This window comes from Neopelma chrysocephalum, unplaced genomic scaffold (genome assembly GCF_003984885.1).
Source record: "Neopelma chrysocephalum unplaced genomic scaffold, ASM398488v2 Primary Assembly neopelma1_73, whole genome shotgun sequence".
Taxonomy (NCBI): Eukaryota; Metazoa; Chordata; class Aves; order Passeriformes; family Pipridae; genus Neopelma; species Neopelma chrysocephalum.
The window spans coordinates 1219788-1243451 of record NW_020897733.1 but is presented as its reverse complement, the minus strand read 5'-3'; the positions used below and the strand labels follow the sequence as shown (position 1 = coordinate 1243451).

At 42.4% G+C, this 23664-nt stretch overlaps 1 protein-coding gene across 1 annotated transcript in view; it reads right to left on the bottom strand.

Moving 5' to 3' along the window:
- Nucleotides 1-1309: 1309 nt before the first annotated feature.
- The window catches only part of IRS4 (insulin receptor substrate 4), a 27712-nt gene continuing 5357 nt past the window's right edge, over nt 1310-23664 (bottom strand). Inside the window, exons 2-3 of the mRNA XM_027687051.1 lie at nt 20478-23664; nt 1310-3695 (exon numbers count right to left, since the gene is read on the bottom strand). The exon at nt 20478-23664 is cut by the window's right edge and continues 37 nt beyond it. Coding sequence (XP_027542852.1) covers nt 3691-3695; nt 20478-23664 — 3192 coding nt within the window. The 3' untranslated portion in view covers nt 1310-3690. The remainder of the gene's footprint in view (nt 3696-20477) is intronic.

Here is a 23664-nt window from a genome sequence, read left to right as displayed (position 1 = left end):
TGCTGTGAACCCCTCACTCCCTCATATTTGGTTATGCCCAGTACCACAGAGCTCAGGGAGATGCAAAAGCCAGGAGAACTGGTCAATGCATTTCAAAACAAAGATTTGTAAGATGTATTTTAGTGACTGTCTTCAGGTTCAGTCAGGAAATCCAACTTGGCTTCTGGCTTTGAGGACTTTCATCACACTTCAGGAGCAAGAGAGCTCTGTCACCCAAAGGGGTTTGAAAAATTAGTGCAAAACTATGAACTCCAACACCCCTTCTCTCCCCCAGAAAAACCCCACAACCCTCCAGCAGCTGCCCCATTTCAGGTCCAGTCAAAGGTATTTTGAAATAACTATCATGACACTGTGCAACAGTCTGGTCAGTGCCTGGATAATGGTCACTGTTTGTTTGTACTGCTGGTAGGGCTCTTTCTGCCATGGCTGAGCAGGCTCTTCTCCTTTCCCTCCCAATCCAGGCTACACACTATGCAATGGGGCCCTGAGAAAGGGGCTGCTTTATCTGGGGAAAACCCTATCCTTACAGCAAACTTGAGTTTTCCAGGGAGTTGTTTCAATGCATTATTCTGAGTTAACAGGGTAAAATTAAATTAGGTAATTTTAAAGAAAGGTCTCATCCAAGGTATTTCACACTAATCACCCACATTTATGGAGATCATATACATTTCCATCTATGGAGAAAAGCCTCTTTTTATAAAAAAATATTGCCATATCCTTCACGTCAGTAGGGAATCTGAAAAGGCACTCCATTTTGTTGGTATTTTCTGACTTCAGTTGTTTTTACAAGTGGGTGCATTACGTGAAATGATGAGATTATCTACTTGCATTTGAGTTTTACATACTGAGACCTTATTTAACACATACCAAACCCAAGTGTCACTGTAAAAGATACAACAGCAAAACACACTTGTTCCCATCTACCCTAAAGTCAGAACCCTATTTGATACTACGATGCTAAACATTTCTTTTTCATCATGAGACTTCCCTACCCAGTCATGGGCAACATTTAAAGCAGAAAAAGTATCAGGCACTGATTTTTTTTTTTTCATTTCAAAGCTTAGTTGTTTACCAACACTATGAATCCATGGCAAAGAAAACTTCTGGGGGTTTTGCTGTCTGTTACTTTTTACACTAAGTGTAAAGGCACAGAAAACTGGACACACTGGGAGTCACTGCCCTGAAATAGTGCTAAAAGCTTCTCCAAATCTTCAGGGATGCAGGGTGACAGAAGCAGCCACAGCAGGAGGAAACACTTCTGACAGGAAAAAGCAAAAGTTTGTTTAAAAATAAAACCCAGACACGGAGCTACATGAACACGTATTTACTGCAAGTAGCTCTATGGAAAGCCAAGTCAGATAAATATAAACACTATACAGAGCTTCAAGCCAGTCTCCCAAAACCGCAAACGCGATGTGTTTTACAAAGAAAACAACAGAACAATATTTACAATGGAAGACAAAGCCAGATCAATCAGCTCAACTTTAAAACAGATCTGTGAAGCAGAAATAGCAAATATAATGAACAGTTTCAATCATATATGTTTTAGTTTGTACAGACAATAACTGTCCAATATCAAATTAAATTTACAGGACAAACATTGTTCTATCATTGGTATTTTTGTACTATACAGCAGCATAAACGGGTAGCTGGAAGGTAGTATATATAGTGATATGTTTTACATCATCTGAAAATGTTCTTCCAGCACAATACTGAATAAATTAGTTGCTGTAAACTAAGAGATTCAAAAAGATTGCATATTTATTATGCCGTACCTATTAGTATTTGTACCACTATACTTGAGGTTACCCATTTACTTATTTATTCAGCATGTATTAAATCAGTGCTGTATATTGTACAATGGCAGCCTCAGGGATCTAATATGAAATATGTAACAAATTTCTTCAAAACAACCTTTTCCTTTCACATTAAATGTTTAGAACTAACTTCATCCAAATTTTGATTTCTTAGAAAAGATGTAAAGCTTTATAAAAAGCTGTCTATGTATTGCATTATTCATTTTATGAGACCAACCAAGAGCTGTATGGCAAGACAGTATCATGGTCTGTAAGAGTGGTTGTGTTTTTAATTCCTGTATGTTTAGCAGCAAGTAACTGTACCAACTGAAACTTCTCTTCCAGAATCAAAAACAGGTCTGTGCTTTTAAACCCTGTAGCAACAGTTTTTCCTGTCACCAGACACTGTGTAAACTGATTGGTACCATGTTTCAAAAAAAAAAAAAAAAAAAGGCTTCCTATTTTAGTGACATGTACATTTCAATACTACTCAAAAAGAGATCTGAGTACAAATCACTGAACAATCCAAGCTGACAGTGTCTAATTTGTTATACAAACTGTACCAGCAATTGAAAGGTTGTCTGTTGGAGGTGAGGCAGCCTGGCACATCCCTTGTACAATATACATATGGAGGATTCCCAGCTGTGTGGTGCAGTACAGCGTGAGGATTTTGTACCACTTCGAAACCCTTTAGCAATCGTCAGTGCCTTTTATTATCCATTGCATGTACCAATGACTAGTGTAGTGCTCTTTTAATTTCATAGCAGTGTTAAAAACCTAAATTCATTTCAACCAAAAAAAAATTCAGTACAAGAGTGAAGCACTTAAATTGTAGAAAAATCAGGGCTTATTTTAAAAATGTCACATAGTCGTTCACATTTCTGCCAGTGGGATAAAGACAATTGATAAGCCAACATTTTAATTTTTTTCCCCCATTATGCCAGAAAGAAAGAACAAAAATAGTCCCAAATTAAAAGTGGGACTTTGGCTGAAAGTAAGATCAATTAGGGTGGTTTCCCTTTAAAAAGCTACAGCTGACAGGTCTAATGCAGAAGTCACAAACGCTGGATACGACTCCGCAGTTCTCCATTCGAATCCATGAACAAAAACCTCATTTTACACAATTCATATTTATAAACAAGAACAAAAACAATCTACAAGACAACCAGCCCGTTAATCCTACTTTGTACATACCAAAATTCTGACCAAAAAAAAAAATTTCCGTTTAAGCTCTGACAGACATTTGATTTAGAAGCTTCTAGCCTATGCTCAAGAAATATCTCTTGTACCATAAAAGCAAAACCTTAAAAAAAAAAAAAAAGAGGCAGAAGAGGTCTCTCCTCCTCAGACCCGTTCAGTCCCATGGGTTCACCCCTCAAGCTAATGTGCACCTCTCCCTCCCTCCTTCCGCCCAGCCACCTGGAAAAATCCTGAACTGCCAAAATATTTCTAAACAATATATGTTTTAAGCTAACCACTTGTTAATGTACCAGAGAAGTAAAACCCATGTTAAACAGACAATCAGAAACCAGCTTTGACTTCTCAGAATATAAATTTAAAAAAAAAAGATTCATGGGAGAGGCAGGAGGAAGAAAGGGACATACAGGGATCTCCTATTAGCATTCACACTGCCTCCCGAATAGATATGACATGAAAGACCAAATTCCATCACCAAAGCACAGCTATGAAAAAAATCTCAATTCAAATTAATTCAACTGTAGAGAGCTGATGTCTATGAAAAAAATTAATTAAAAGGATGTGTGTCTATGTCCGTGCTGGTGGAAATGAAAGTAGCCGGCTGGAGCTGAGCTTTGCTTCCAAAAGCACCACACAGTTTCTGGAGTTACCAGCAGAAAAGTCTTCTCTTCCAACAATGGTTTCCATGGCAATGCAGTCAGTCTAGAAAGGAGGGGGAAAAAAAAAAGTCAGTGACATTTCAAATCCAAAAAATATCGGAAAAAAATATTTTCTAATGAGGAGAATACATGGAGCTTATCCACTGCAGGAGTGAGAGCTGCTGACTGCAGAACGCGGGTCCCTCACAGGGAGAGGGGGCACTGCCAAGCGACCACGCCTCAGAGATCCTGAGGGAAGGAAGAACCACAGAGTCGGAAGCACTGCAGAGCCAGAGTGACACGTGTACAAGGACAGGAGCTGGGGCAGCAGCCAGCACATGCACAGCCTGCACTGGGCAGCTCACAGCTGCCTATTCCACTGCCACCTATTCCATTGCCGCCTATTCCACTGCCGCCTATTCCACTGCCAAGGCCATTCCCTGGCGCAGGGGGCCTGAGCACTGCTGCTCATGCAGGAGTGACTGAGGCTGCGGTGAACACTCCACTCACAGCAGGGCAGAGCTGCAACACAAACACTCCCAGCACCTTCAGCTCCAACCGAGGAGCAGCAGGTCATGACAGCTGTGTGCCCTGTCCTCAGCTTTTCAGGAAAAAGCTTAATTTAGTTAATAACATGAAACACCTCAGAGTACACACGTCGCTTTTTCACGGAATCCCACCCGATACAAAAGCACACAGCTACAACCAACTGCCTTCAGTGGCTTCAAACTGACTGGAAAAGGCAGAATACAAAGCACTCAGTAAAAAGAGAGATAAAAAACATAATCTTGTATTACAGGATGTATTACCCATATATCCTGTGGTGACAAGATGGGTGACAAGGTAGAAATGGAAACAGGGGAGTCTGCCCTCAAAGCAGAACACCAGCTCTGCAGTTAACCACGCACATGCCAAGGTGGGAGCAACTCAAGAGTTTCCTGGCATGGGAAAAAAAAAAGTGATGAAGGGCATGCAAATGCTTTCTGCAGTTGTGTGAACACTACACAGGAACATTCAAAAAGTCACTTTTCAGCTCACTACAAAATCCCTTCCACTCCCAGCAGAACCAGCATGAACACCAATTTTCAGTCAGGGGAGTACTGTCAGCCAAACCAGTGGGTCACTGTCTCCCAGTCCTGACAGACTGTCCTTTTCCACCATTTTTGTCCTCTCAGCCAAGACTGAGGGCACTGTCCTCTGCCAGTCAGGTGGCTTTGCTCACCTTCTCTCCTAGGTTTGAGGGACATGCCCTGGCAGTACAGGGAAGGAGGAAATAACAGGTTGCTCTCACTGAGAAACAACTAGTGCAAGAGATTTAGTCTTCAGAAAACAACAAACACAGAAATGTCAGCTGCTTTTTCCCCCTCAAAGCCACACAGTGTCAGCTCCCTCCCTGCTCTGGGAGAGCTCCCAGCCTGAGAAGAGCTGCAACAGAGGGAACACTTCATGACACAGCACAGCAATGGCAGAACAGCCCCCTGGAACAGGGAAAAGGGTTTCAGAGCTTAATCCCACCCATGCTCAATCTGCAGGGTCACAAGAAAATCAGTTACATCTCACTGCTAATGCACCCACAGTGCTTCCCTGCCTCTACCCCAGGGACATGCTAAAGAAAACGTGGCCGTGTAAAGAACAAGCACTATGTGTAATAATGCAAACCTGTATGTTTACTTACAAACCAATCATGAGGTATGAACACACGAACTCCACCCTGCCCTAAAGAACTTCTGATTTCTGTCCAGCTAAAAATACTATCGCTTAAAAGAAGTAAGAAGAAAAAAAAAAAAAAACCAACAGAAAAAAGAGCTCAGCTGGGCTGCCCGAGCAGCCTCTGCCCTTCCCAGCCCTTGGCAAAGGCTGCCCACGGCTCCAGACACAGAGAGGCAAAGGCGACAGCAGGGCTGGCAGCAGTGTGGAACTAAAGGGGTCCTTCCACTTCAGGGGAAACTCCCTATTATCCCTACACAGCCCACACCAATGTCTGGGTTGCTGAGTTTCATTTTTCCAATACATTATGATTTCAAAAGTACAGTAACTTGGTTTTCCACAATTCAAGGAAGAGGTGGCCAAAAGACACCCACAACTCAAGAATCTCTATTTGTGTTATTTCACAGACATAATAAGATCACTACAAAAAGCTATTGCTTGGCACACACAGAGCGTGATGTGGTCAGCAATGGCTTTGTTTTCACAAAAGCCAACTGAAGCTATTATTTTTGAAACAATTTTCCTCTTTAGAAAAATATTATTTTGTTGTAAGACCAAAGAATGAAAATATGCACCACAGCTTGCAATGAATCACACCTCAACAATGCATACAAGTCAAACACTACAACAGTTAAAGCTTCTATATTAAACTTATATTCAGTAAAAATTAACTTTACCAGCATCCCCCACCCTTTCCTTGCTGTGGACCTGTAAGCTCACATAAAAGGAACTTCAAAAACTGTCTCTGCTTTTGTCAGGACATTTTTCCTCCACGCCTTACACACAAGGCACACCTGAAAGCTGTTTGACAAGTTATTCTAATCTCTCCAAGCATATCCCCAAAACATTTCAAAGAGCAATGGCCCAGTTGTTTGAATATGGCAGAACTCAGTATTTATACCTAAAAAGTTTTGAAAATTTTCATAATTCAATGTCATCTTACATTTAAGATACTTGGAGGGGAAAGGCAAGAGTTTAAGAGAAAAAAAAAAACCAACACCTGTTTAACTTCTAAGTTTCATTCCCTGAAGCAGCCTGGTGTACTCAGACAGCAGCACAACAATCAATTGTAAAGTGAGCACACCAGCTAAGTCTGAGCAGAGCCCCAGCTAGCACAGATTAATTTATAAGAAACCAGAAGAAAGTATCCTCAGCTAAGCTTCACCCCAGCTCACAAATTCCCTGGAAGTCCTGGATCAAACATAGTTTTACAGCAGCCCAGGCTGTAGGACAGGCCCAGGACCTCCCTGCAGTGTCCCCCCTACCCAAAACTCCAAAATTCCTAAATAAAAGCTCATTAACTTCCCGCCCCCCCCATTACAAACTACACTTCAGCATGCTTCCTCTTCATTTTTTAGGTAAAACAGAATTGCTGGAACTGTAAACAAACATAAGGAAGTTTCACATAAACATTACCTACAACCTGATGACAATCTTATAAAGCCTTGAGTCTTTCAGACATGGAGCTATTGGTTGTCACCATTACTTTAATCCCCTTGTTAAAGCTGGAAACTTCAGGACTGCAGTTGGAGCATTACAGCTGGCTGATGCCGAGTCATCAGCTCTTTTTTGGGATAAAGGCATCAAACATTTATATATATACAGATAAATACAGATATAAATTGACATATATATATATGTATTTGAACACATATATCAGTATCAGAATAGAAAAGGTAAAGAGCCACTTGTGAAACTTGACCACATAAAAAAAATTCCATCTGAAATCTAAGAGGAGACTGAGGTCTTGCAAGATCCCTCCCGCAAAGTGCTGCAGTCACCCCCATTCCCAAGGGCGGCCCTCAGGAGCCCATTCCTGCTGCAGAAGGACCAGGGCCAAAGGCCCACAGGTCACCCACCACCAACCTCCAGGCATCACAGAATTCCAATGCCAGGACCATTGCAGCCTGCACCAGGGAGGAGCAGGGTCTCCAGCAGAGCCCAAGGCAGCTGTGCACTCAGTCACAGGCCCTGACTGATTTCCACACCACGGAGCTCCAGCAGCTCCAGCTGATGCCGCTCCCCCCCCCCAGCCCCCGGAGCCGCGCTCACCACCCGCATCACTGCCTCTCACACCCCAGTGCTGCCACTGCCTCCAGGGCCTCGGGGCCACCTGAGCACCACTGAGGTTTATAGAGAGGCTCCTACACCACAAGAGAAGTTGTTCGTCAGAGAGGTGTAAAATGGGTTTAATGTAAGTGAGAACAAGGCCAGTGTCTGCTGTGCTGCTGATACCCGGAGCCAACTGGCAGATCCCACCTCTGTGGCTCCTCACCAGAAGGATCTTTTGCAAGGGACAGGGGTTTATTTAGGGACACTGCAAGAGCACTCACACATTAAGCTTCTTGGTGGCTCTTCTCTCCCACACCTGATCTGCTTCTATTTTTTGATTAACCAGTTGGTGAAGGTAAACTAATGAGGCCATGCAGTGCTCAAAGAAAACAGCAGCGCTTCCGGGAAGCTGGATGATCTTATTTTAGTCTCCACAATGTAAGATTCATCAGCCATCAATCTTCTATGTTAATAGTACAAATATGAGAATTGCTAATTAACAATAAAAGCCAGATTAGCATTTCTTTACAGATCTCATACGAATGGATTTGACTCAGCACTCACTGAACAGTAAAGGAAGATGTCAGAGAAAGGGATGAAAAAATTCTCCTAAAAGGTAAAAAAATTATTAGATGTGAACTAGCAGAGACAAGAGGCACAATGCTCACAGAGTACCCCAGCAGTCCCTTGGAGTTCTCAAAACATAAATGCCACCAAATAAAACTCAGTGGCCAGATCAGAAGACATGACAAGTTTGAAGATAACTTCCACTTGCAGTGTAAACACACGGCTGTTCCTGCACTGTCACGAGCTCTTCCAAGAAAATCTGCTAAGTCTACCAAAAAAAAATAATCTGATAACTGATCCTGGCAACAAACAAGCAACACAAACCTGAACTCAAGAAAACTTCTGCAAAAAAACTTTTGAAGCAGCCCAGAAATACACTATTATAAGAAGTTTTAGCACCCTAAAACTTCTATAGCACCCTACACGGGGCTTTTCTATCTTTTTCTGCACAAAAGCTTCAGCCTTTATTCAAAATTGAGCTCTACTGCTTCAACTATTGACAACAATACAAATTCAACTTCCTATTAATGTTTAATAAGGAAAATGAGTCTAGAAAGCATCCAAACATTTTTACAGATCACCCCTCAAAATATATAAGCAAAGTTTGGAAAATTGAAGCAATGTTCTCTTCATTACACAATTCCATTTCAATTCATAAATTTAAGATGGGATCAGATTATAAAACTACACACAGTTGTCTGAATTTTGCTGAGGAACAATCAATCAGATGAAAAAGATCATAAGGGTAGAAGAGAAACTAAGAGGACAAATATTTAAATTAGGATGGCAGCATGCCATTGCTCAAAAATGTTTTCTTTAAAATTAAGGAACACACTAGAAAAGCACTCAGCAAGTTTTCTATGCAAAAACCATCAGTAGTTTTATAAAAATTAGAGGCTGAGAATTAAATCAGTCTTAATTCATTAGACTGCACCCCGGTGTGTTCCACATGAAAATGTATCAGATGAGAATATACCCAATTCATACTTCATTTCCTGCACCTGAATTATTAAGGCCATACAAGTCAGGACACTTTGAAACACACCGAGAGGCTTTAAGAACACAGCAGACATACCCCAATTCTCTCAAAGAAATCCTTTCTAAATAATACCTGTTTTTGCAGGAAAGGCTTTTACTGACATAATTCTGCAACTGATTCCTAAAAGGATAAAAGCTTTGCTTACAGACGATATTAATTTAAGATAATTAAATGATTAAAATCTCCATGTCAAAGACTAAGACAGCTTAATGCTTTCTGGAGAACACTACCCAAGTTCTCCATTTCCTGAACTTCAGGTTAGGGGGAAATCAGAATTAATTTGATTTATGCAGATCAAAAGCAGCAGAGCAGCCCTAGACTTTCCTGTGCACATGGCCACACAATATTCCTGTTGTTCAGGAAAGCACCAAACCCAGCACAACCTCAGGACACAACGTGGCACCCAAAGACAAACGTTCAGGCGGCCGGGCCGGGGCAGGAGCATGGCAGCAGTTCCCCGTGGAGCCCTCCCCATTGCATGCAGGCCTGGGAGGGGGCTCAGTTGCCCAAATACATTCTTCACAAATTACTGAGAAGTTTATTTGCCCCAAATTTTACTGAATACACAATTACTATCCCCCATCATTGTCCTACTTCTTAGAGTTCTTATTTTAATGGCATAGCTTTAGACCTTGCTAGAGGCAAGCGGTGTTATTTGAGAAAAGCCAAATTCCTTCTTAATTTGCACACGCAGACACAGAGTCTACAAACACAAATCAAAACCTGGCAGATTTGCTGCATCCATCACATGTGCAGTTACTGTGCCTGGGTGACCCAAACAAGGCCCTGGCATAAAGAAACATCCCAGTTTGGGCAAGGTGTTCAACTACCTGCTGACCACTGAGCACATGTTCCATGGACTCTCTTCAGTCAAAAACAAACTAATGATGCTCAAACTGAGCTAATGAACATATTTTGTACCTGTAATTTTACTGACTTCCCACAAGCAAAAAAAAATCAAAATTTCTTTTAAAAAAACCTGTTACATGACCCACTTTTCACTGGATAAACTATTTAAACACAGCAACTGGTAACAACACATCCCAGTGAATGAGACTTCTCCTCAAGCTGTATTTCTAAAATTTAGAAGACAAAGTTACTCTTAAAAATAATCTTTATCCACAATTGTTCCATCAAAACATGGGTTTGTTATTTAGTGCTCGGCAGTTTCATGAGCTAAAAACCTCTCCCATGCTTCAAGATAATTTTTATTCACTTTGCAGAAATGCCTTATCTTTTGCAACAGTGGCGTCTTTTTCTGCTTGAATAAACAGCAGGGCTGTTTCTAGGAAGGCCTTATGCACACTCCCTAATTTCATCTCTTCTACTGATACTATTCCTAGAATTAGTAAACTTGCATGCAGTTTTGGCAGGGGCCTAACACCAACTCAAATGGCACAGACAGCTTGACAAGAAGTTGTTGGGGGTTTTTTGAGTTTGTTTGCTTGAGATTTTTAAGCTTTCTATTACAAGATAAAATGACAATACTAGAAATAAACTCTTTTTCACTTCCAAACACAGAGAAATTCAAGATTTCAGATTTTCATGTCACAGAAGAAAGAAAAACAGTTCTGCTTTTGAAAAAGCATTCTCACAGCAAGTGTGTGAGATACTGCACCTGACCTCCTGAACCACAGAAAACATGAGTAAATTTTAGCCAAAAAAAAACCCAACCAAAACTTGTTTGTGCAGCTCCCAGGAATACCACCTGCTACAGTTCACTCTGCTCTTGAGACAAAGGTCAGGAGCCCTCAGTGCCAATAGGGAGGAATACCCTCTGCCTGTGCTCTTGCTGCAAACTGGGCATTACAAATTGTTTGGCAATGAATAGGAAAGAAAACAGCCACGGCACACATGTCTGCACACACTGCCCTGCTTCCTGCATTCTGAAAGGACCTGGAATACTTGGAAAAGTTTGGGTAGTGCAGCAAAACTGCAAGGTGTGACACAGCTTCCCAGTGAGGAATAGACAGGTAAAAGAATCCTTCAGCCTGCAGAGAAGTACTGGGATGTAGTTGGACATTTAAAAAGCCCAGATGACACCACAGGTCTGCGCTGTGTGCAGGACAGGAAGGTGCTGGCAGCACAATGGCCAAGTGTATGGCAGAGGGGGCTACAGCATCTACACAACCTTAAGTGGCCTGGAGAGAAAAGATAAGAGTTCATTATCTCTTCCACTACACAAACTGGGGGCTGCTGAACAAAGCTGGTACAGAGCAGGGTTCAAAATGGACAGAGGTCTGCATGCAGTGTGTACTGCCTGATTGCAGGCTGCTATGGATACAAGGAGTTTACACAGGATCAAAGAGAGATTGGAAAAGTACTTGGATTAAAGATCCATAAAGGATTATAAAACAGACAAACTATATCAGGTTCAGGAAATCCCCCAAGCTGAAAAAAAAATAAGAAAATAAGAGGCTGGGTGTATGTTTGTGGGAAGTATTATATACGCCTGCCCTGCTCTTCCTCTGCTGGGTGGTGTCTGCTTGCAGACACAGGTCTGGGGCTTGAGTGAGCCAAACTATTCTTTGTGAACACAACCAAGAGAAAGGGCAGTGTCACTCATGACTAATGAAAAAGCTCCCCACCTTTCAAATCACCTTTCCCAAGACTTCCTTTCTATGGGAAGTTTCACCTGTTCTAATTCATCCCGTCGCTTCTTCCCAAGCACTTTAGACATCAACACCTGAAAGCATTCAGCACTACTTTTTTCTTTCACCTCTATTGCCATAAATGACTGTCAAAGAAAGTTACTACACAGCCACATACCCACATAGTTACACCCTCCTCAGCCATACCCTTTGCCCATGCATGCCCACACAAAAAAATAAATACATCTGTGCTATTGGCCACTCTCTGCTACCACACACAGCAGTGGCACACATTCATTTTTTACATTTTCTAATTACCACATTATTGAGTCTTCATTGACATTAGGATACCCCAAACCCTGGCTCATGCAGGGGAGGAAGAAAGGTTCAGATTGCACAGCATGTGTGAAGCGACGTCTTCTCAAATCACAGCACAAGCACAGGAGCCAAGGATTGAGCCTTCAGCTTCCAAGAGCAGCTTGGGAGCTTCTAAGGACAGAGGTAAACTGAGTCTACACACAGACAAGGTTTAATCAACAGTGTGCAACTCTTGTTTTGTGTTTACCTTGTGGAACATGTCAACATTAATATTTCAATCACTCATGCCCTCAACAGTGAATCAAAGCCTCAATGCTGCCGCCACTTCCAGACTCACCCACAACCACTGCAGCGTCTGTTTAACCTGATCTACCCACACTGAAATAAAGTAACTTTCTCCTGTGCAGCAATTGTTCTGTGCTCCAGCTTCCATGGGCCTCTCCCACAGCTGATGGCATCACAGCAGCAATGAGGGGGTCCCATCCAGACCTCCCCAACTAGAGTTGGGCTCCAAATGCTCTGGCACACCGGTTACAAATCCTAAAGGTGACTATCTCCCAAGCCACACTGCTGCCTCCTCTCCAATGCTAGAAAACTGCCTGAAATCCAGAGATGCCACCTAAATAAACATGAACAAACCAGCAGTAATGCCAAGGCAGCTCCACCTTGGCTGCTTAGCAAAGTCTCACCAAGAACAGAGGACGCAGGTCTGTGTGACATTAACTGCCCTGGGAGGCTGCACAGGGTGATCCTGTGCTCCAGGGTACATTCCTGCACACCCGCTTGCACTGAATCTATCAGTCACATGTCTGCAGAAAAACTAACTTAGAGAAAGGAGAAAGAAAAAACAGAAAAAAATATAATCACATTCCACATCTAAAAGGGAGAAGTAAACACTGGGACATGGCCCTAACTCGGAGATACATGTTGGCCCACATTCCTCTTACCAAGATTAATATCCTGGCCAGTGTTCTGACATTTACCTCATCCTTTTCAAGTCATTTAAACCATTACAACCGCTGTATTTATAGCTCACTACCTTCCCTGCTCCCTGGCGTGTGCATACCCTTCCAAGTGCCTCTACCAGCTTCCTCTCCTGACCCACTCTCAGCAGCCTTTTATCTCTCCCAGGCTGACTCTTATCTCCACTCTGCCAATGGCAGCAGCCTTGATCTCTATCTTACTCTCCACCCCAGCACATTAAGTTTCATCCATCTCTTTAGTTTCATCTTTAAATTGTAAGCTCCTTAGGACAGAGACCAACACATTTACATTTGTGGCAAAGTACAGGGGACCTCCATCTGCCTACCTGTTCAGGTTCCACGAGTGGAGATCACATCTGGAGCTACAAGCTTTCATTAACAGACTCTCTGTCATAATATTGTCTGAAATGACCTCAAGATCAAATCTGCTCATTTTTTCATCTCATTTCTAACTGATTTCCTGTTCACTACAATCTGCAATTTAAAAACTCCTTGTTCTAAAAACAGTTAAATAAAAAACTCACACACACCCCAAAAAATCAGAGTGAAATACAGATGGCAAATGCCTCCCAAAGGGTCTCACATGACAAAAAGCAAATATTCTCAACGTTTGAACTCTACGAGTGGAGGTCCTAATGAAAACCTAAACAGCTTACGAATTGTTCTAACAGATTAACTTAAGATAAAAAATAATTCCATACAGGAAACTATCTTTTTGGCCCCTTAACCCATATTGGTTTAGACTTCAGAAACTTCATGGTTTTGACTTATAGAATTTAAAGCATGTTCATCTGTATATCGATGGACGTTTTACCTGCTTCCACCTTGTGCTGAAGTGGGCCCTCAGCCAACCCATCTGCAGCAGGCTCTGGATGCTCAGACCAGGAAGCAAAGGTACCCAGACTGGAGAAGCCTTTCTGTCCCATCTGCTCATTTCTCTTGGCCACTTTAGCTCAATTGTCCAAAAGGTGCACAAAGTCACAGAAATGCCAGTGCCTGTCAAGAGCTTAAACAGGGTTTTCATACAAATGAGGTGTCCCGTGGCTCACATGAAAAGCTTTGCTTGGGCTCGTGCACAATCAGGACACATTTATCAATGGTGTGTCTGCTTCCCTGTCACTAACAACTTCCCAAACTCCTGCTAGTCTAAGAGATCTGTGTGAAAAGAAGCACTAGTTCCCAAAAAATAATTCAGGGTCAGACTATGCAGCATGAAAAAAGTTATACTGCAAATTCACCTGGTCAGCAAGAACCATAAACAATAAAGCAAGCTGGCTCGGCGTGAGTACAGGAATAGAATCCCATTATTCCCTGTGGAAGGAGAGTATCACTCATCAGTGCCTCAATAAATTCAGATGCAAATTTTACTAGGTTTTTTGTGCACCTTTTGGTACTATTTCCCAAGATTTTCAGAAAAAGAAAAGAAGCATTTTGATATCTTTGGTCATTCCACAAAATCCTGTTCTACCTAAAAGAAAACCTTTCTCCAAGCAGGCAGCATATTTATGAGGCTTTCATACCCTAGCAAAAGAGAAACACTAGATTTATCTATTTTATGCCCTAAATAATAGTTCAATTTGGTATTTATAAAGGTTCATAACAGACATGTTACACAATGAATAGAAGTACTATTCATGCGGTAATTTAAAAGTTTTCCATTTTCTTGAGTCACATTAAATTGTATCATCACCTTGAAATTATAGGCAAAAGTTAACTATATTAATTTCAGTGTAAGCCACCTCTTTCAAAAACCCTCTCTTCTTGGAAGGATCAAAAAGATTAGACCTCACACTTAACTCACAAATCACCTGCACACAACACATAGGTACACAAAACACACAAACATACAGAGTCTCAAGTGTTTGCACCCAACCACAGATCTAAATCAACAGAAAACTAATGTTTGGAAATAAGCAACCTTTACCCCTAAAGACAGAGCTCATGACTTAACCAGGGCAGAAAATTCTTGCTAAGAGCCTACTAACACTGCTGCTCCTGGGGTAATGCTACACCTGAAGCAAAATCTCCACAAATCCAAACACTTATATGTTCAAGATAATTTAGATAAGATACTCAGCAACACCTTTGAAATGCCTTTGATGAGTCAGGCTCATTTACCTCTGTCTTCCCACTGCCCTCAAGTATGTCAGAAATCCCTCCTGATCACACTCTCAACTAAATCTCTGTCCCTAAGCTGAGTGACCCTTATAGAGATACAGGGCTTGATTAAAACTAGAACAAATTTCTCCTTTTTCCCTTTGTCATTGCTTTAACCTATAAGACAACGATGCAACTTGATCATGGGGTTGTTGTGAACATGCAAAACCTAAATGTGAAAAAAGTCAAACAGCAAATTTGCAGGGTGGGCCATCAGAGAGCTCTCCAGCCAAGTCATTACATACTATTTAAGGCTGTGTCATAACAGTACATTTTTAGGAGAAAACAGCAGTAATAATACATCCCCAGGCTTCAGAAAGCTTGACTCTCTCTCACCTGCATATCAGTTTTATCACTCTATTTTCCTTTGTTGAAGAATGCCACGCTTGATTACAACAGTACTTAAAATAAAACTCCAGAGTTTGTTGCCTGCTTTGGATCAGGAAAACAAACTTGTTAGTGCAATCAAAAGCTTTCAGCATGTTTTTGTGAGCACCACAGATCCACAAACAGAGCGTGCACACACACCAAGGTACAACAGAGTACTATAAACTCTTTTCAGTACCACCCAAAACCTCAAGGTATAAATCCTCCCCCAGCAATCAATATGAAGAAAATGTATTAAAGATCCTTTCATTAAAAAAAGACCTTATGCGGAGAAAAAGCAAACCCAAACTCTACCTACTGCTAACACACCACTGGACATACAAAAACCCCAAAGAAATACTGGTGACAAACCATCCCAGTGATCACATGCTGGAATACAGCTGCTGGAAAGACCGAGCGAGCGCTGCCCACCTTCTGCAACTCCAACCTGCCACCCCAGCAACAGGGAACAAGGAGCCCTCAGACATCAAGGGAGGAGGGGAAAATGTGAAGTTGTAGAGGGAAAACTAACAAGAGTAATAATGCATTTAAGATTTCAACAAAAGACTGTAAAAAAACAACCACAAAAAGCACCTTGAACCCGTACTGGATTACTCCCAGAACTCCAGGCATCCTGCAGTGATGTCCTAACCTACGAGACAGCTACAAGCAAAAAGTTTTAGACTTCCAAAAAACACAAATGTCACCATTAGCTGATTTCCAAAAGCATTTCAACACTGACTCCAAGTAAGCATTCTCTCTCAATGGCAGGGGAACATTCTTGTCTCAGATTTTCTCACCCAAGCACAAGTAAAACCCAACTGATTCTTGGTCAAATATGTCATAATTAGCTCATTCCTACATCACACAGCAAAAATTTGTTCTGCCTTCAGCAGCTCATACACTACTTGAGAAAGTTACCCTGGGTATTTTTAAGCAAAACTGTAAGTCACTCAAGACTGTTAAAGTGGCAACTGTTACAGCAAGAGTAGAATGGTTTGGGTTGTTTGGGTCTTTTAAGAATTATTATCCCAGCATTATTTCAAAGATGTAGGATACACATCAGATGTGCTGCAGTAGGGCTCTTCAAGTTATTTTTACATGGGCCCCTGTCTTTAAGTATTCTGTCAATACAGAAGAGCCTCAGTTTGAAGCAAACTTAAAAACCACCAGTCTGAAACCCAAAAGGGGCAGTTATTTGCCTGATATCCCATAAACTGTAATTTACTATATTAGTAATATCTAAAACTTTCAGCTTCTGAATTTCTCAAAGTGTAGATTGTTCCTTATACTCTTTAAGATTTTGCATTTGAAATATGCAAGTTACCAGAAAGGATCTGGACAATTTGGAACTTATTTTTGCTTTACAGCTGTACTTGTTTTCCTTCCTCTCAACTCCCCAAAGTGCACACACCAGTCTCACCCAGTCTAGCACAGGAGCAGATTAAAAAGGTGCGGGACACTTAAATAATAACCCTGCACTTTAGAGAACATCTGAAATAATATCTTAGCAAAGTGTAAGAGTATCAGGCAGAGATAAGATTAAAGAGTGGGTGTGAAATAGCTGAGTAGATATTAAGCTGAACATTACATTTACTCTGAATAGTTGTTTTTTTGAGTGCAGGGTATCTTTGCAGGTTTAGTATTTCTAATTAAGACTGAAGAAACTTGTATTATACAGGACTCATTACGCATTTTATTACTGCCCCACTCTCATTATCCTCCTCAGTTTCTACAAGGTCCAATAACAAGGTATACATTAGCTAAGCCCTGTTTGAAGTAGCTTTAGTGTTCTGTACTCCTAGCACAAAATTTCATGACTCAGATTCATGTAATCAAAACTGCAAACCGCTTGCTTCAATATTGTGTAACAATTTGGTGATGAAACTGTTTTGCTAGTGACCTCCTTAAACTGCAAGCATTAAAAATCAGAACCTTATATTCTTTTTATCATCACCATTATCAACATAAAACCTGAGATCAGTTTTGCCTAAACCTCAAATAAAAGTTTAATAACAAGTAAGGCCTAGTTATCATTCCTAATCCATGCCCTTTCCCTCCTCCATCCATGCCATGAATGGAGAAGGGAATAGAAAAAAAAAAGTTTGATTCATATCAGTGAACCTGAACCAGAAGTAGTTTGGGAATTACAATGAGGGGGCAGTGATGCATTGGAAATCACTCCACCACCCTCGGCAGTTGGGAGAACGCAGCTGAGTCACAGAACACAATATTCCATTTAAGCAAACAAAAACAAAACAAAAAAAGGCAAACAATCTGAAGCTGGCAAGTGTTTTTTCCTTTCAATAAAACTGTGGTTCAGGGACAAGAGATTAAGTTCTCTACCTACAGAATTTAACACACATGGGATGGCTCCTTTCTAAGAAGTAAAGGATAAAAATCTATTTGCTAAATATTTTTCTTAGGAATGGATTTAACCAAGGAGCACTTTTTCAGGCAGAGAGACCTAAAAAGTGAGTTGTAGAAGGAAAGACAGCACTCAGTTCTGCTAAGTCTCCAGAAGTATTAAAAATATCAATTACCCAGAGGCACACTACACCTCTTCAGGGGACAAGAGGTTTAAGAGTGAAGCTTCATTTTCACTATTCAAAGGGGAACATGAAAATGTTTTTCTGGATAACAAAAACTTAAATATTTAAATAAAAGCTTTATTGCCATAGAAACTGATAAGCTGTTTAAAGAATACAGACTTCTAAAATTATGCTTGCTACAGCTCAGAGAGATGATTTAGTACATGAATGTTAACAGGTATCTTTTATAATCAAGAATTTTAAGTCACTCTGGAGAAAAAGATATACACCACCAATTTACAGTACTGTATTCAAGTCTGGCAAGCTGCTTTTAGCCTGGACTATTCCAAAATCTGTTCACCTCCCCCCCCTAAGTGACCAATGTCGTCACCTTACCTACCTTTCCCAACTATACAGCAGAAATGTTTTATACTGCCTTTACAGAAAACTGTTGGGCCTTGTTTTGGAGTAGTGTTTTATAATTTTGTTTTTCTTTCTAGGACTAGAAAAAAACCACCGAGTTAAGCTTTTACTGTTCTCATGCTTAATTCCCTGCCAAAGCCCATGTTTGTCGCAGAGTTAGTTTTGCTTCATTTTAACGCGTGTTTCATGTCCAGAGAACTTCAGTTCCCAGCAAGAGCCAGCAGCTGTTCTGTCTCTTGCCCCTCTGGAACTTATAACAGACAAGGGAAAAAACCCCAGCACAGGGCTGTAGATATTTTGCTGTGGCAGTAGTAAGCAAAATGCTTATCACTAATACAGTTTCTAAACACACTATCTCCTGAAAAATATTTTTCAATGTGATATTTACAGTACAGCTGAAAAGAAAACATCTTTGTTTTTTTCCTCTTTATTTTGTGAGAAGTCTTACTTTATAATATGGATTTTAGTCACATGAGAGGAATAAGATCAAGTTAAGAATTCTACTATCTTTGGAGGTGCCTTAAAAGAAAGGCCAAAAAACAAAAACCAACAAAACCAAACATAAATTGGCAGTCCGTGAGCCCCTGACTTAGCAGATTTAGCAGACAAATCTTTGAAGTGCTGAAAGACTAACTTTGGAAGAAAGCACTTCTTGGACTGGCAACTTTCAACGTCTTCTAAATTTGATTCCAACCAACAAAACAAAGCAGAGGAAAGAAAACCACTGAGGCAAACCACACATTTCTGAGCAGCCCCAAGCAGTGCTGCCAGACTCCAAATGGCATGCGAGCTGAGTCAGGCTTATACCTTCCACTAGTAAAGGCTACACAATTTTAAGCTCTCGCAATACCTTCTGCCCTTAGATACTTAGTTTTAATGTGAAACTAGAAAAAAATCATTTTAATGTTTAAGACTGTAATTAAAAATATAGAAGTCAGCAGCAGCCTGCTCCTTTACTCTCTGTTGACAGAGTAGACAAGTACCAATGTCCAACCATGATTAAATATTTCCTCTTAGTACTCATCAATTATTGACTACACTTACATTTGCAAAGAGAGGAAAACATTTCCAACAGAAATGGTTTTCTAGCGGGAGGGTGAATTACTGCAAGGAGTTCAGTGGGTCACTGACACCAGAGCAAGGATCGCTCTTCCCGAGTTACAGTTCACACACTGCTCAGCCGGGGGACACACACCACCACCACCAACTAATTACTAGCTTTGCTCCCACCATCAGAGCTTATCACACAGACAGGAGCGTCCCTCCTCTTTGCCATATTCTTTCTCCCCACCTGCAACACCCTCACATTTTATGCACTGCATTACCTTAGGCTGGGTCAGACCACTGATACCTTGAAAGCCAGTAGCCTCCCCTCCCAAGTTTCGGACCCTGAAGACGCTGCTCGGAGCAGGGGAAGGGTTACAGCTCAGCTAAAGCCTTGGATAGGACTAAGGAGTGAACGTCCCCATGCTGGTCAGCCACCAGGAGATGGCTCCTCCAGAGGACACAAGGGTACTCTGGAGACCAGAGCTCAAAAGAAGCCACCAAACCTTCAAGGGAAAAAAACTGAATTCTGTTTACATAAGATTCAGCTAAATAAATCTGGCCAAATTTGCACATTAAAAAAAAAAAATGCATTTCACCTACATCTGTTAAAAGAAACATATTTAAGCCCCAGATTTTGAGGTCTAAACCCAGTTTAGCCATTTTGAGCTTCCAAAATACAAAATATTGAGTTCAGAAAAAAAGTGAAGAGTCATCTAGCTCTACGAAGGGAAGGAAAGTGAAGAGCTACCATAACCTTGGGACAAGAATTCACAATATGAAATACCATTAATGCTTATACTAGCAAAAGTAATTTATAAATAAACAAGGCAGATGACAGTCTGATAACTCCTGACTGCCTAGAAGAGTCACATAAATCCTTTAGGCCAAGGACCCCATCCCCTTTCACTGCTGTTCAGATGCTGCACTATGACAAAACTGGTTGTACTAGAATAACACAGGAGATTATAAAAAACATTCACCCCACTCTGAAGGCAGCATTAGGCAGACAATCTAATCCTTACGGTTAAGCGAGCATGAAAGGGAAGTGCTTTTAAAGTTACAAACCTTTTCTTGCAGCGTTACACTTCAGACCATCAGATCTGCTGAAATCTATGCTTACGTAAGCTCCACTGTCCAAACCTGAAGTACCATTTTGGAGATGGCAAGCTGGCGCTGTAGTACTTGCCTCACAGCTTATGGGGTCATCGCGTAAATTCAGAGCGATGTAGTTTAAGCCATTCTGAAATCCAGTTGAGGTATCCCTGGACATTTTGCTTTCCTGACCATCAGAAATGTTTTCATCCGGTTTTAACCAAACGTTGTCAAATGAGGCAGAGCTGTGTCTTTTGCTACTATCAGTAAAGAAAGAGGACGAGGTCGTCACAGTCCCGGCAGAAGAGAACGTTTCAGAACTGTGTCTCCTCCTGCCTTGAGGGTCGGCTCGAATCACTTTCGGTCCCATAGGAGGGTCAGAGCCAGGAACGGAGAAGCTACTGCTGCCAGCATATCGATCAACAATGCAGAGTCTATTAACGATGGAAGAAGGACTATCCATCTTCACACCGTTGTCAGATTTGGTGGCAAACGGCCGAGGTGGTGTTGCTGCCATGTTGAACGTCATCTCGGTGTAGTCATCAGTCCTGTTACTCGTGGTGCTGACACAAGCAGTACCAAATGAGAGCCTGGCGTAGTCAGGGTTTGGTTGGTTTCTAGGAATACTGGAACCTGCATAAATTGAAATATCTGTCAGAGAGTTCGACAGTTCCTTTGCTACTTTCGGTGACTGTACATCCAAGTCAACGCTCATGTAATCAGAGAGCGGTGACTGCCTGTGATCACTACTTGAGCCCAGAGATGATGGTGATCCTTCTGCAGATAAGGAATAGGGTGTGTTACTTGCCTTTTCATTAAAATCAATATTTATGTATTCACCGGGACTCGCTGGCTCAGGTGGAACTGTACGGTCATACATTCTGGGGATGGTATTACTCCCCCTCGTACCCAGGGGCAGGCGTGTGGGCCTGGTGGCCCTGTTCTGCACGAGTCCTTCATCTGAACCTTTCAACGTTGGCAATTTAGAGATGCCATTAGCCAGAGTCTCACTGCTCACCCCTTTTACATTTTCTGGTCCACCATACAAGAGTTTTCCAGGTGAAGACATTGGAACATATTCACTGTGGTCACCATTTTGTCCTGATAACGCCTTAAAGCTTCTGGGTAAAGAAAAATATGAACTAAAACCTTTGGACACAGAAGTGCTATGAATATAATTTGAATCACCGGGGTGCTTTGGAGCTGAATTACCAGGTGACATATCCATATACTCATTGTTTACAATCTTCTCATTACTTCCTTTAGAACCAAATCCAGTTAAAGGACTCCGCACAGGTGAAGAGCCAGCCTTTGGAAACATCATCATATATCCTCGGGAGTCAACTTGAGATGGTGACCAGGAATTGTTGATCTGTTTTGGAACAGACATGCTTTTAGGAGTCATTGGCAAATAATCGCTGGTGCTGGATAGAGAAGATGCAACTCCTGGCATCATTGGCATGTATCCATCATCCCTGGCCTGACTCCTGCTTTGGTTACACACGGAATCAAGGTTAGTATCACTGTACTCCAATTCATGGTTATCTTTCAATTTTGGTGTTTCAGAGTAAAGTAATCGCCCATGATTTCCTGCAGAATCTTCATCTAACAAAGCCGTAGTTTGTGTCGTCTTCTGTTGCACTGCTACAGAATTTGGTTTTGTTAGCGAGTAAGTTCTTTTCCTGAAACACTTTTCAGCCTCCATATAATCATCTCTTGAGCCATCATCTACTTGTTGCTTACTCATGGACATGTACTCACTCAGACAGTTCTCCTCTCTGATAGGTGGTGTGTTTCCCAGAGAATCCGGTGTATTACTCCTGACCCGAAAGTACCTGAAATCTCCAGGGCTGGAGCCATATTCATCAGAGGAGATAAATCCTCCGTCACTCGGGGAACCACAAACAGATGAGCTAGAAGGCCTGGTCAGCATGTCTGAAGCAGAGCCATGGCCGCTACTGGAAGAAACACTGATGGGACTTGTAGTGGAGGGAAAATGAGAAACGGGCAGCGAAGCAGACCTGGTGTGGTAAGATGAGCTGAAAGCAGCTCTCACGTACCTTCCACTCCCTTCCTGACGGCCCAAATTCATCCTTGCAGTATTCAGGTGGATCATACTCCCAGTCACTGACCTAAAAGGTCTAGCCATGGTTCCCTCTCCTTCACTGGATGTTCTGAAGCGATAGGAGTTGTTGCTTTTGGTGGTAGGAGGAGTCCCTCCAGCAACACTCTCAGTTCTAGATCTTCTCTGCAAGCCCGTCTGGCTGGGGGGCAGGTTGCCCAAGTGCCTCCTGGTGCTGATGAGGGACATGGGATTGGTACCACTGCCACCACCAGAAGACTGGCTCTTGCTCCGGGGCCTGAACTCTGCAAAGGCCTTTAGAGCTTTCATGGTATCCAGAAAAGTCTCATGCATATTCTGGGCAACCACAGAATCATCCACTTGCATCCAGAGTTCTCCAGGCCCAATAGAGGCAGATCTGCCCACTTCAATAAAGAAGAAGTTCTCTGAGTGTCCACAGCGGCGAATGTTCATCAGTTGCAGGTGGACAGAGGGCACCTCCGAGTTCAGCTTGACGAGGTGGATGGCCTTGCTGGAGAGGCACAACCTGTACACTCCAGTGAGGTTTTTCGTCTGTCCCAACCCTTTGGGCTTCACGTTGACCTGCCACACCTCCTTGAACACGGTGCCAGGCCTCAGGGTGGCCCCGTAGTGCTCGTCATCCTCGTCCACCTGCTGATCGGCGTGGTCCTCCTGCTCCAGGAAGCCCCTCTTGCTCTGGCTCATGAGCTCGCTGATGGCCTCGTACCAGGCCTCCTGCTCGGCCTCGTTCTCCGCCAGCATGGCGAAGTACTCGTCCTTGGTGTACAGGGCGATGATGTGCTTGTGCTTGGCGTCGGCGCGGCGGCTCACGGTGAAGCACTGGTACAGCGGGATGACCCGCTTGGGCGGGGGGCAGCACAGCGCGGCAGCCCCGCCGGCCCCCGCCGCCCGCAGGCTGCTCTTGAACTTCTTCTCGCTGTCGTAGTACTCCAGCCGAGCGGGGGCCAGGTGGCTCTCGGCTCGCAGCACGAAGTAGCGCTTGTGCCCGTGCTTCTGCTTGCGCAGGTACCCGCACTTCCTCACGTCCTCGCCGGCGCCGCGGCCCGCCGGGGGGGG